This window comes from Centruroides vittatus, unplaced genomic scaffold (assembly GCF_030686945.1).
Source record: "Centruroides vittatus isolate TY-2023 unplaced genomic scaffold, ASM3068694v2 contig_628, whole genome shotgun sequence".
In the NCBI taxonomy this organism is placed as follows: Eukaryota; Metazoa; Arthropoda; class Arachnida; order Scorpiones; family Buthidae; genus Centruroides; species Centruroides vittatus.
This window is the reverse complement of record NW_027122385.1, coordinates 6,057,856-6,072,476: the sequence shown is the minus strand read 5'-3', so window position 1 is coordinate 6,072,476 and position 14,621 is coordinate 6,057,856. Positions and strand designations below refer to the sequence as shown.

Here is a 14,621-nt window from a genome sequence, read left to right as displayed (position 1 = left end):
TCGAATGTCAAAATGTCAGAGAGACAAAATGAAGAGCGGAAAAATATTGAAGTGTAAAATATGTGAAAAATTACCAAGATAAATGGCTTATTTTCCTTTAAAAAATGAATATAAAAGTTGCATATGATGACACAAAAGCTCAAATTTATAGGTATAAAAAGTTCTAGTGTCTACATAAAGTAGAAATATATATACATTTTTAGAAAGAAAAACAGAGAATTTATTAATTATTGTTTATACAGTAATGTGAATTTAAACAATATTTGTTTCATTCTATTAAATTTTGAAAAATGTCAGGGAATATCAAGGAAATAAAAAATATTAGGATAATTACGATATAAGCAATATCAGGGAAATTAGGATATGAGGAATATCAGAAAAATAAGGAAATGAGGAATATCAGGAAAATAAAAGGAATATCGAGAAAGTATCAAGATGACGCATCAAGGAAGATTGTGTGAAGATAAAAGACAATTGAGGGCTTTGACTCAACAAGATTCTGGAGCGTGAGGAAGATGATGATAAATTCAAAACATTGGAATAAAATATAATAGAGAATATAAATGATAAATTGAAACTGCAAAAACTAGAATTGAAGCGCTCATAGAAATCATTGAAGGTAATGAATTGCGTAAGCTTATAGAAATGGCAACTATAAAAACAAATAAATAATATATTTCTATTTTAAATTATTCATAGAATAAATCTGTATGAAATTTATATCGATAAAAGTGGTTTTATACCCTTCAAAACTATTATTGACATTGACATATTACTTTTTCATACCATAGAATATTTTATAGATCAATAAGACTTTTGGAAATAACTTTTCTTATTTTATTTATATAAAATATCTGTAATATCTACATTTGTTTTATCTTATAAAAATATAAAATTTATATTAAAACTATTTTTATTCGTGGACCTTGCTTTAAAAAACAGAAAAATAAAAGTGTTAAAATTAAATATTATTATTTTTTATTAAATTTAATAAATGAAATTAATAATTCTATAAATTAATTGTAAAAATGAGAGATTTTAATTTTCTTAATATTATTTAAGTTATTATACTTGATTTCACACTTTGGAGCTAGGGCCTCAGGGTCCTTGAACTCATTGACGATTGATCTCCAGGTAGTTCTGATGAGGAAACGAGATGAGGGAATTGCATCTCGTTCTTTCATCAATTTCCTCATCTCGTTCCTTCTGGCAGGATATCATTAACATCCTTCTTTACTCCATCCCTACTCTGAGAGGTGGCCTTCCTGAAGTTCACTTCCCCATTGGGCCACCAGTATCCGAGTGAAAAGAAACCTCGTAGTGGTGGGTTCGCGCCTCACCAATAAACTAGCCTATGTTCAAGTGTCTAGCATCTAAATAGGAGGGATGCAGCCTTCCTTTGCCAATTGCCCTTGTTCCCATTGCTATCTGTATGGGTGAGCATTGCCCTGAAGGATATAGCTTTCGTGGCTACCATTCGTGCCGCTCTATTGAACATGTATGAGCATGATGGAATGCGCATGGCCTATGTTGATGTGGTGTCTGAATATTGTTGACAAATCCTGCACGTTGGAACCTGTGCCCATGTTGATCTGCAATGGGCACATGGGCAATTTGTCAAAGGTTAATTCTTTACTTTTGTAGTTTTATGCAATGATTTTAGACGTAGAATGATCTTTTTATGTTAGTTTATATTAGAAATCCTCCATTTAGATAAGACTTGGAGGTTCTACGAATATTCTTTCTGAAATCTAAAAATAAAACAGCAGAATGCGTCTGTTGAGAAAGCATTCCCCCTAGAAAACAGTAAAAAATAAATAAATTCAACGAACTCTAAATGGCTTACTTAAAATTCAAAGATATGGAGAGTCTATATACAAATGTATATGTAAAAGTTTTGTAGATGTTGACATTTAAAATTCAACAAATAAATAAAAAAAAAACAATTGGAACAACATATTTATTCTGAAATAAATTACGTTATAAATCCAATGTGTATAATTTATAAATAAATTTAATTTAAATGCATTTAATGTTTTAGAAAGTTTAACCAAAAAATAAAAAGATAAAGTCTACGAGACATATAACTTTATTGTTTATACGTAGAAAACAATTTATAACTTTAAATTTACTTGATTTAAATCCAATTTGAACTGAAATAATTTAAAATTTTTGTTGTGTTTATGTTAAAATTGCACATTTATTAGCTTATAACATAAAAAAGTGTAGAAAGGAGTAGAAATAAATAAGAAATTCGGTATTCTTTTCGTAGAAAATATCTGCAGATTCTCTACACGTTTGACAATTTACAGATGCAGACTGCGGGGTAATCTGGTGTGTAGGCCTTCATTTTTGTACATAAATAAATATCAAATAAGTACAGGATAAAGATTTGAACTTGGCAAACGTAGTAGTACACACGCATATACAATATTTAAGAGTTTATTCTTCATTCATCAACAGCTGTAGTGGCCACATTTACAATGAATACAAGGGTAAATGCAGACTAGTACGTTCTAATTGGCCCCAATATATGTTCTAGTTACAGTACTGAATTAAAGGTTGCCTAATGCTGTTCAACTTGACATAATTTTTGTTCAATACACTGAAACGTTTTACACTATTAAACAGTTGAAAAAAGCGCTGCTAGATAAGTAAATAACAAAGAAATTAATTAAAAATAAACAAATTTTTAAACGGAGAGAATTTTTGATTGAGAAATTCCTTTATATTAAATTAAACGTACATAGACCAGTCGGCAACTAATTAAGTTAATTACATTTAATTAATAAATAGTCTTAATTAAGAATTTAATAAAGAAAAAAGGACATATTTTAGACATTACTGAGTCCTTTTCAGGAATTTCTATTAGTCCTTTTGTGTTAGTAGCCAGAATAAAGTAGAAGAAATAAGGTAAAGGTTTATAAAAATAAAGAAAACATGTAAGAGAAAGTAAAGATTGAATGATCAAATTCAAAGTTTGTAGATTAAGAAATGACATTGGTAATTCTGAAATACATTTTAAGCTATAAAATAAAACGAAACCGGAAATAAAATCGTAATGCTTCAATATCATGTGGAAGATGAGTTAAGAAAAACGGTACTAAAAAACAAGTAGAGAAAACAAAGATAGATGCTGTTCTTCCAGAATAACAATGATCCTATCGGCAATTCCTAGAAAATCTGAAGAAAATAGAAGAAAAGATAATGACATGTATTTTTAGCTCCCTCAGAAAAAAAAAAAAAAATAGAACACCGAAATTGGAATTTAACAACTGCACATCGATCTCATCTTTACAACTCCATCCTATCTTGCAAGGCACGTTCTCTGATATTAACAGTGGATAAGAAAGAAATTTCACTCGAATTTCAGCATTTAAATATTTTATATCGATAAAATGTTCTTTAACTATCTTAAAATAATTGGTGTAAATACAGAATATAATAAATTTATAAGCTGGTGTGATTGTTTATTGAAGTTATAAGATGGAGAAATATATTCAAATGTAAATAAACCAGCAACGAGTTGCTTAAATTTCCCGGCAACATTTAAAATTTTGGTGAAGCCATCTGTTGTTATATTTTATTAATAACAATTTTTATAATTTTAACTATTATGAAATGGTGAAAGGCTTAATTTTCAGGGTAGGGATGAGTTTTATTTAAAGTTTAAAAAAAAATGTAAAAGGTAATAACGAAGAAAGTTGTCATTAAGCCCGGGACATACAATCCCAATTAGCTCTCCACTCCTTCGACTTTGAAACACCAAAATATAATAACATTAATCCTCCTAATAAAGAAACCTTCCTGCAAAATTTCAGAAATTTTCGACAAAAAGCACAGGAGTTATTGAACATCAAACAGGATAAACAAAATTGTATCCCTCATTCACACTAAGTGTGTAGGGAGGACGTTTCACTCGACGTTTCAAAGTGTCCTAAGTCCAAAAATATAAATCTGTGAGTCATTTTTTGCCGGATGGCCATACTTTCCCTCTGTTATAACAGCCTGAAAAGTAATAAAACGTGTAAATATTTATAAATGTTGTATATAATAGCCTATAAACAGAGGAAAAGTATGGCAATCGCTGAACAACTGACCCCCCCTAATATGTTTACATTTTCGGTACTCAAAAAACCTCCAAACATCGAGAAATGCCAAAAAATTCGGGGTTTTTTTTACTGTATATATGTATGTCTGTGAGGGCACGAGTTTGTTCACCCAGTTTGAAGCTTTAATAACTCCTATGTCTTTTCTCGAAAATCTTTGAAATTTCGCATGCCGGTTTGCGTATTAGGGGAATTCACGCGTTTAAATTTTGGAGGTTAAAGGTCAAGTAGGTGAGAAGACACAAAGGGTCCTATATCATGTCTGGAGTGGAGTTGGATGTAATAAAGATTTTACTCGTTACCATAGAAATAATTTTTTACTTGGCATTTAAGATAAAACTACTTGCATAATTTAACCAGTTTTTGGATATATTTATCAGTGAATGTGTTTTTAATTTTAATTTAAAGATTTAAATAATTTATTATTAATGGAATATTAAAATTATTTCAATGCGTATTTTTTATACCTATTAAATGAAAGAATACAATTTGGTTCGTTGTATGAAGGAACTATTTTGTGTTAAATGAAAACACGTGTACTCACCCTTCCTTCATTTCCTACTTAATAGGAAACTCATTTATAAATCGAAGTTAAGGACGAGAAAATTTGTTTTCCGGGATGAAACTCCAATCGGAAATTGTTATTGCTTTGTTCTGTAGGCGATATAAAAGTTTCTATTGTTATCCCTATACGTTAATATACATTTGCGAGAATATACGTTAATTGAAGTTGATTACAGGCTGCAGTTTACATCTAAAATATCGTGGTAAGTACTATTTTTCATAAAAAAAAACATCTGTTCTCTGAATAAAAATACTCCTCGTTTTACTGGAAGTATTTTTTCTTAGTTTGGTTTGTTAGATATAATATGTCAAACAACACATGAGCGATCTAACACAAAAATCTGCAGGACTTTCTACGGGAAAACTGGCAGCTGTGTACAGTACGTGTCAGACACGTGAAGAAAGTCATGTAAACCCCATATTTCAAGCTCGTTGGTGATGTTCGAACCCGCGACTAACCGTGTTCGAGATGTTATTAACTCGATCAGTAGTGGATTCTTTTAACATAACGGAATCTGTTTTCCTTAGCCTAAAAAAAATCGTTTTCCTGATTTGAAACGACCATTTTCTTTCCTTATTTTCATAATATAAAAATCTCTTATTCTTTATCTTGAAAGATCATTTTATTTTTAATAAATCTTTTTTCTTTAGCTTAAAAAACAATTTTCCTTAATCAAAATTAATATGTTAAACCCAAAAAGTCCTTTCTTAATCAATTTTTCTCCCATATAATACAGGTTTTTCTCTTCTTTATCCTACAGAAAAGGAAAAAATCAAACAGGACTTTTTCATCCTGCTGTAGCTTACTTGTAAAATTTACGTAATAAATTATATTAATCCTTTTACTGATAATTGCCAAGTAAAGTTCATCAAATGTAACCAATTCTTGAATAATCTGACATGTGTAATTATAATGAATACTTGAGTTATTAATGAAGTCGAGAAGACCGTGATGAATAATAATTGATTAAAAATATCCTTAATCAGTAGAATTCGATTCGAAGTTAAAATCTTATAAATTTAATTAATGACTAATTAATTAATAAGTAATTATAATTTTTGAAAATAAAACTTTTCTAATGTTTTTACCTGTTAATGCATTTGTTCTGTATTAAATTAAGTATTTAATTGAAAAACTTAATTAGAAAATCCGAGAAATAATATATACAACAGTCGATCCTGCCTAAAATAGATTTTACATAGATAAGATGGAGTGAATATTGGGTAATATGGCATAAGTGAGTAGATAGAATGGCGAGTATACGTGGATAATATGGAATATATTAATAAGATAGACTTTTATGGGAAACTGGCCTATATTTAGGTGTTACAAACGTAAAGAAAACCCGGAAAATTTTAGCACGTGGATCTGGAACCAGGCCGTGGGTTCGTACCTGGTCAACAGACTGGCCAGGTGCTAACCCACGACCACTGTTCAGCGGTGTTATCCACTCGGCCACTGGTGAGCCACCAATTAGTAGTCATATGACACATATGTGCCGAATAAGATGACATAAGTACTCGAATTGGTATGTATCTGTAGGATAAGATAAGTAAGATACCACAAATACGTGAGTAATATGACACATACCGCAGGATAAAATGACATATAATTAATACTACTAATTTTTACATTTAGTATTTCTTTGTAAACATTTCGATTAATTTTATTGCATGTAACCTGTACAAGTAAGTGGAAAACATCATTACGTCTTATGCGAAGTGGCTTACTTTGTGTTTCTACGTCAAAAATACATCAATAATAGAAAAAGGTTTCTGCTAAACTTTGATTTTGTTTCAAAGAAAATACCACTGTGTTACAATTGCAGGAAAGAATTACTTGCAGGCTTTTTGTAAATACAAAACAGTAATTAATCAATCTTGTACCTCAATAATTGCTACAATTCTCCGAGTAATGGATTCAATTAGTTTTTGGAATCAATCATTTCGTAAAACTGTACTTTAATAATAGTTGTGTGCAGCGTGTGGATTGCTTAACTCAATTGTAGAATTGAGCACTATATACGAAAAGTAATCTTGAGAATCTTGCTATCTTTTTAATGCCAAATACAAATTACTTAATTGATTAGTCTTTCCATAATGGCATACACAATACCGATAATTTAATATTGTATCATTTTATAAGAATAAGTGAAATTTATTTTAAAATTTCGAAGAAAAATAACGTAAATTTTACACTAAAACTAAGATAAATTGTTATCTTTCCCAAATTTGAGATATTCTCTGATTGATAAACGAAGGTCTGTCATATACTAAGAGCTGCTACAAAAATCTAAATCGTTCTATCTATATATCAATATAACAAAATTCTGTCATGTGAAGTATATAAAATATATGCTACTTATCCTATCTTTTATGTATAAATCTATATATATATATATATATATATATACACATAAATGTACAGGGTTTCCCATAAGTCTTGAACCATACGAGTTAGTTACGATGATCTTAGTATATCCTTTTAAGGTGAAGGACTTCGCGTGTCTATGTGATCCCACCATCAATATAACATGAATTTATTTGTCCTTCCTCAGCGCCATGCTTTATCTGTAAAAAGACGAACAAAAATCAACATAACTTCTATGGTTCTGGATATATGAGACACTCTATGCATCCATTTTGTGTCAAATGTCATTAAAGAATCTGACATAATATAAGAGTTAGAGTCTTTTATATTAAGGTTACCAAGGACACTAGAATGTAAACAATTGTAAGGTGACCTTTATCTGATAAATGAAAAGGAAAAAGGACATTGATAAATTTCGTATTTCCAATCGTATTTTACAATATTTTCATACAATAAATAAGATAAATGTAATATAATGACAACTTCTCCAAATTTCAAATTAGAAAAAATAGATTTTCACATAGAAATTGTCATGGAATTTACCTTAATTATACATTTTAATTAATTTAATTATATGAATATAAGGAATTTACTCAAGTAAGAATTCATGAGGAATTATAATACGGTGTGATCACAAAGTCTGTATTCATGAGAATCTTTCCTAAGGGTCTTCTAGTTAAGAAGTGTCTTGACATGTTGGACGTGGTTTCGATACGGTATGGTTTCTGAAGTCCAAATTTAACAAGTTGTGACAATTTGCTTTAGGGCATTATGAAAGGAAAGCTTTTCAATTCTGTCTTACGATAATTGAAGAAGTAGTAAAACTATCAAGAATTTATTAAAGTATCAGCAAGGATGATGCTCAGAAGAACATGTAAAGAGTCATAATTTGCGTAAAGAATAAAAGAAACTTGAGATAGATAACTTCTAAACATTATGGTAGTTGCTTTGTGGACATTGTGTTGAACTGTGGATTGCTGGATGCAATAATATTTAAATGTAAGAGAGTAAGCATTCAATATTGCCAAAATCGATATTCTAGTGTGAAAATACCAATAATCCTTACTTAATATTTGAAAATTAAATTGCAATCTATATCAAGATTATTTGGATAAGTAAAGGCTTATTAAATCATATATTTAAATAATAAATTGATTGACAAATTCCTAATTTAAACAATAATCATTTGATAAGTAATTAAATATTGTTAGATAAATTATATTCAGAAGAGATCTTTAAAAATTTTTCATACTTTAATGTTATTGTTAAAATAAGTTAAACCGTTGTTAAGATAAAATAAATAAGAAAAATAAGAGAAAAAAAATTAATTTAATTTTAAAAATGTTAATTGGATTACAGACGGACCTCTGGAAAATATGTTAGAAAAAGTAATATAAAGATGTTACAATAGTTAACGTTCATTGGATAAAGATGTAAATAGCTTAACGTTGATTGGTCGGAAAAGAAAAATTGGGAGGAGATTTTTAAATTTGAATTGAAATTTAATTTAATTTTTAAATTAACAATAAAGAAAATAATTTAAAAAATATACTGTGTTTATCTACATTTTCATAAATTTACATGATTTATATAATTTTTTTATATTTACGTCAAAATATTTATATTGTCTTAAAAATTATTTTAAACGTAAATTTAACACTTATTTTCTAATAACACACGTATATAATATAATTTTACATAGGAACACTTAAATTTCTTTGTAATTTAGAATTTTTATCACATGTGCAATCTTCACAGCATCCTTCATAGACCATAGTCTGCATTGAAGGATTTTAAGGGTAATTACATAATTAATTATCAACTTAATATCTAGTTTTAATGGCAATTAAATGATAGATAAATACGTAAGTTTAAAATAAATTGGATAAATTATTTACGTTATTCTATCAGCTAATGAATGAATAATTTCTACATAAATGATTAATGTGAATAGTTTAATATTGTTAATAAATTAATATGTCAATTTTCGATTTAAAAAGTAAATTTAAAATTTTTATTTTTTTTCTTAATAATTCTTTACTAAGTTTTTGAAAATTTTAATCAAACTTTTGACGTAATTTAATTATGTGCAATTGAATATTTAAATTAATTTAATTAATAAAAAATTAATATATTAAACTAAGTTCTTATGATTTATGTAATTTAATTACAATTTATTTAATTAAATTATTTTTATTTTTGTAAGAATGATATCTGCATATTTAATTTTAAAATAGAAAAATTTGAGGATTTTTTAATGTTTATATATAATTAATAATTGTGTAATACAGGATAAACTCCAGAAAAATTCTTTATAAAAACTAAAAAGAATTAAAAATTCTGATTTTGTTTTATTAAAAGACAAACTTATCCTTATTTTTCTTTATAATTTCTTAGTAAAAATAATTAAAAAGTTCGATTTATCCTTCCTCATGTCTACTCATCACTCCAATCTAAATATTCGTTTTCACAACAAAATAAGATAATATTACAAATATTTTTAATTAAAACAACTATATTATTCAAGAAACAATTAAAATAATTACATTTTCTTTAATATTAAAGCAATAAATTAAAAAAAATAATAATAATAACAATTAATTTCATTTATTGAAATAAGGAGTTGCAACTCAATACTCCAACGAAAATATTCATATTTATAACATAAAATAATGATTTTATTACAATAATAATATTTAGTTTAAAATAAATTGAATATAATTAAACTTTCTTTACTTTTAAACCAAGAAATTAACTTAATCCGACCTTCACTTATCGATTTGAAGAGACATGCGACAATTCTCTTTAATGAAACAAACATTGTGGGATGATTTACTTCGTTTGGTTTTTATAATTATTTGTGTTAACAAATTTTACACAATTTGGTAATAAATTAGTTTATGTATTTACACATTCTTGAATATACAAGAATTTTTATTGGCATTCCACATTTCTCCTTCCACTGGAAAGAATGATGCTGATATCTTCAAAGGCTCTAACAAATCTCTAACAATCATCATTTAGTCTACTTTCTTCTTCTCCTGGTTGCTTAGAAATGAAATACTTTCATAGATTTTAGTCATTTAAAGAGAACTTTAAGATACTTTCTGGGTGATGAATATTTATTGCCACGTATCAAGAGCATTCAATTTGTTATATAGGCTTGTCGAGTGATACTTAACGTCTAGAATCGATATTTTCATGAGATTATACAAAATTATTTATTTAATAAACTAAAATCCTTCTTATTAGTCATCTTAATTACTTAAATAGAGAAAATTTCATTAAAATTTTAAAGAAATTTCACTCGATATTCACCGAAGAAAAATTGCTTCACTATAACTTTGTGTATAGAAATTTTTTAAATTTTTAATTAAATTAAACTCTACATTAAATTAATAATAAGCTTTTAATTTTTATTATTTTATATTTTAAAGGATAATACAGTAAATTTTACTTTATACAAGCATTAAAAACGATAAGTAAGCAAGACATAAGATTTAAAAGTCACTTTACCGGATTAATGACGCTTATATTTATAGAAAATAGGGAGTCAAATGGATTTATAAGTTAATTAAATTGCCTAACAAGATCTTACATTGTTTAAATAATAACCAACAGGTTTAACGTTTCCAGATCTTTCCTGATATTGATTTTATTCAGATGTACAGTTAAGTTACAGTCTACAAGTAGTAGTTTTACGACTAGAAAACCATTTTCCACATGATATTTTTAATTAATTCCGAGGTAATTTTAGAAGATTTTTATAGATAAACTATTTTATACTTTAATTAAACAATAGAAATTCATTGTCTATTAAACAGGAAAATGTACTCAACAATTAATTTTTATCATTTAAATGGTTAACGATGCGAAAACATTGAAGAAAAATTATAAAAGCTTGATCTTACATTAACTTTTAAATGTTTCTATTCACAGGAAATATAATACAGTCCAACCTCTTAACGACGGTCACCTCTAAACGGCGTCCATTTTCTCAGGAACTTCATAAAAAACAAAAATACATACAGAATAACCTCCGAACAACGGCCACCGACTGAACATAAAAAATTGTTGTTATTTGAAGGTTATTTTGTATGCATTTTTGTTCAAAATAAAAAAAGTTTCCTTGAGAAATGGTGTTATTTAGATGTAGACGTTATTACAAGTTTTCTACAAATAAAATTTTATCTATCGAGTTTAAAATACATACAAAATATATTGTTTTAGTAATTTGCTAAAAAGAACAGCATTTAATTTTCTGGAAATTAATTGTAAATATTTAAAGACTGAGCAAAAAATCTAAAATAAAAACGGAAATTTTAAATACAATTTCTATTTATAACAAATATATTCTAAGCTCAAAAGAAAATTCCTACATTTCAGTATATATTTATAATTATTTATTCAGCTTATGTTACAAAATACTTCGAAATTTAATTAAATTCTGGAAGATTTTCGGTTGACTTTTTAAAATAAATCTTTCAATAATAAATAAATAAATAAAAATAAATTGAGAGAGAGAAAGGAAGATTAATCTCCATTACTTACCAGGTTATTGAGCATTAAAAATTTAGTGTTTTGGTTGAGTAAAACTAAAATTAAACGAATTTTCTTTCTTTCATTTTGTTTATTTTACATTTTTTAGCAGGAGATAAAAACGAAAATAAAATTAATGTAGCAAAATTAATAGTTTCGCCAATAAACTATTTTCTGTTAAACCTCTAAATAGCACCCACAAATGAGAAAATTTAGAAAATGGCTGTTATTCGGGAGTGTCCTTTATTAAGAGGTTACTTTGACTTCAAAATTTCCTGAAAAAATGGCCGCTGTAGGCAGGTGGTCGTTATTAAAGCTTCGACTGTATGCATTTGCATCTATTAACCTTTATATACACAAAATAATTATTTCTTTTATACAAATAAGGTTATTCTAAACAATAAATTAATATGTTTTCAGGAAAATTATTTATTGTAACGATTTTTAAAATAAGAAATATCAATATATAATGTATATGTAAAGTTTAAAGTATTATTCAAATTAAATATATCAATATATAATACACTAAAACATGACTTTTAAAAGAAATTACAATTAAATTATGAAATAAATGTAAATTTAACTATATTATTTATTATTTTTAATAGCTAATTTTTAAATTATTTACACAATTAAATCTTATTTTTAATATATAATATTTATAAATAAATTTTAAAAGTGAATGATGGCTTCACTACATTACTGTTCTCTCTACGGTGAAGTATCATTTACAGGTTAAGCCGAGTTTAATTAAATTCGTCTAATTTTTTTTTCAATAATTTTAAAATAATTTACGTTAAAAAAATAAATTTAAAACTTCATACCATTGTCATATGAAAAGTTATTATAACGCAACAAGCATTCTTTTCTTTTATCAATATTATATGATAGAGTGGTCGTCTCCATCTGATATAGTAGTGCTCAGAATGCAGGGGTGATGTAGTGAGAAGAGCTTCTTTTTTGGGAAATTCCGATCGAAATGGGCGAATGTTCAATACTTCTATTCCTTTCTGATCACACAGTTGAACTGAATTAACCCAGCAAAGTCACCTTCTAGTCCTTACTTTAGTTCAGTGTTCCGGTTACAAACCATTGCAACCAATCAGAATAGTCTGTGGGGAGGGTTGTTCGAAGACAGTAGCGATCGTAGTGGAAAATATTAGAAATAAAGGAGTTTAACAGAAGCGATACTATGATCACATCCATATAAAAATCATATTTATCGATAACACATCGCATAAAACAAGATAATTTAATGCTGATGTTTATTACTGATGAGTTGATAGATAATAATAAACGATAAAATAGAGAAAAATTTAAGTTTTTTGTGTTGTTTAAATTACAGTACAAATGCTGTTCTACGTGGTAGGATTATAGATTAAAACTATATTAAGTTAAATTCTAGTAAAGAGGTAGAAAGAGCAAAAACTTCGTACTCTACGTGGAAAGACTAATACAAGAATCAGCTATAATCACTAGACAGTTAAACGTGGGATGAGAAAGAAAGACTTCTAACTTCTTTAAAAAAGAGTAAACATTTAAAATATTCAACGAATTTAGGATTTAGGACGTTTTCATTGTATTTAATTTTATATCTACTTAATTAAATAACATTAAATATTTCTACATAATTATTAAAAAAGATTTTAAACGTTTTTATATCTCGTAAACTCTTTACTCTGATTTCCAGTTTATAATATAAATAAATAATTTGTTAAAAATTAGAGCGATTATCCGTGAAAAGATCAAATATTTAATTAGAAACATGCAATAAAATGAAAAAGAAGATAAAAGCTAATTATTAAAACTTATATTTAAATTAAAATACAACTTAAAAATTAGTTACAGATAATAAAACGATTCTACGTCAATTTAAAATAGATAAAAAAAAAGATCGATTTGTTTTAAAATTCGACTGTTGAAAATGTCTATAGCGACTTTTCATGTCAGTTCTGTAGAATCTTTCCTTCAGTGAATTTAAATCTCCTGGAAGAATAAAATTTTATACATTTAGAATATTATATTTTTAATAACTTTAAATAAAACATTTAAGTAAATTAATTTAAAAGTATTATTAGTCCAAAAATTATTAAATTTCGTTAAATTTCGACTATTAATACTCCATCCCATGTGATAAGACAACATCATGAAAATTTTATATCGTTATTGCTGTGTAAAGTGCAATTTTAAGCCACAAGTAATAATAATATTCGTAGTAAAATTAAATTATTATGATTAATAATAATATATTTAATCTATAAAATGTATAATAACCTATACGTTCGTAAATTTATATTATTAATAAATGTCGATGTAGGCCTAACTTTAATATAAGATGATAGATTTTATATTAAATAAAAATTAATTTTAGGTTTAATTATATTGATTAAATTTTAAAATTTTAATTCGATGTTGTTATAGGAAGAAGTAATTGCTGATATGATAATTTATCATTTTGTTATAAGAAATTGAAGCTGTAATTAATGTTATATTTAATTTTTTTAATGCTAAAACACTTCAAAATCTTACCTTTTTTGGATTTTTTCAGGTATATTTTGTTCACAAAGGCGTAAAATTCAATAGGTAATTGTGTAAGGCTGCCTGAAGTATTTGTCCTTTTGTATGTGCTAATTCAGCAGATATAAAACTAACGACACGTGAAGAATAATTGCAAAGTTAAGGAAAAAATAATTCAATGTGTTTAAGTTTCAACTGTAAAAATATTTAAATATTTTTTTTAAATGCAGAAGATCAACTCGATGAATAAAAAGTAATTGAAATTGCACTCTGAAAATGCATGTTTATCTTACTTAAGATACATTAAAATAATGAAAGAGGAAGTAAATTTTAAAACTTAATTTTTGTTGTTTTATATAAGAAAAGACATTTTTGAAAGTAAAATTTTTATGAAAAATTAAAGACACTTTAACAACGTTTAATGCTCGTTTAATGTGGAAAAAATACAATAAAATGGAAAATTTATAGTCACCTGTGGAAAGAAATGTCATTCAAATAACTTTAATTAGAAGAATTTAGGA

The 14,621-nt window shown here is 26.5% G+C and overlaps 1 protein-coding gene across 1 annotated transcript in view; it reads right to left on the bottom strand.

Moving 5' to 3' along the window:
* Positions 1-12,489, bottom strand: part of LOC136979539 (corticotropin-releasing factor receptor 2-like) — a 32,129-nt gene extending 19,640 nt beyond the window's left edge. The window contains exon 1 of the mRNA XM_067275542.1: positions 12,408-12,489. Within this exon, the coding sequence (XP_067131643.1) occupies positions 12,408-12,489 (82 nt within the window). The remainder of the gene's footprint in view (positions 1-12,407) is intronic.
* Positions 12,490-14,621: the final 2,132 nt, after the last annotated feature.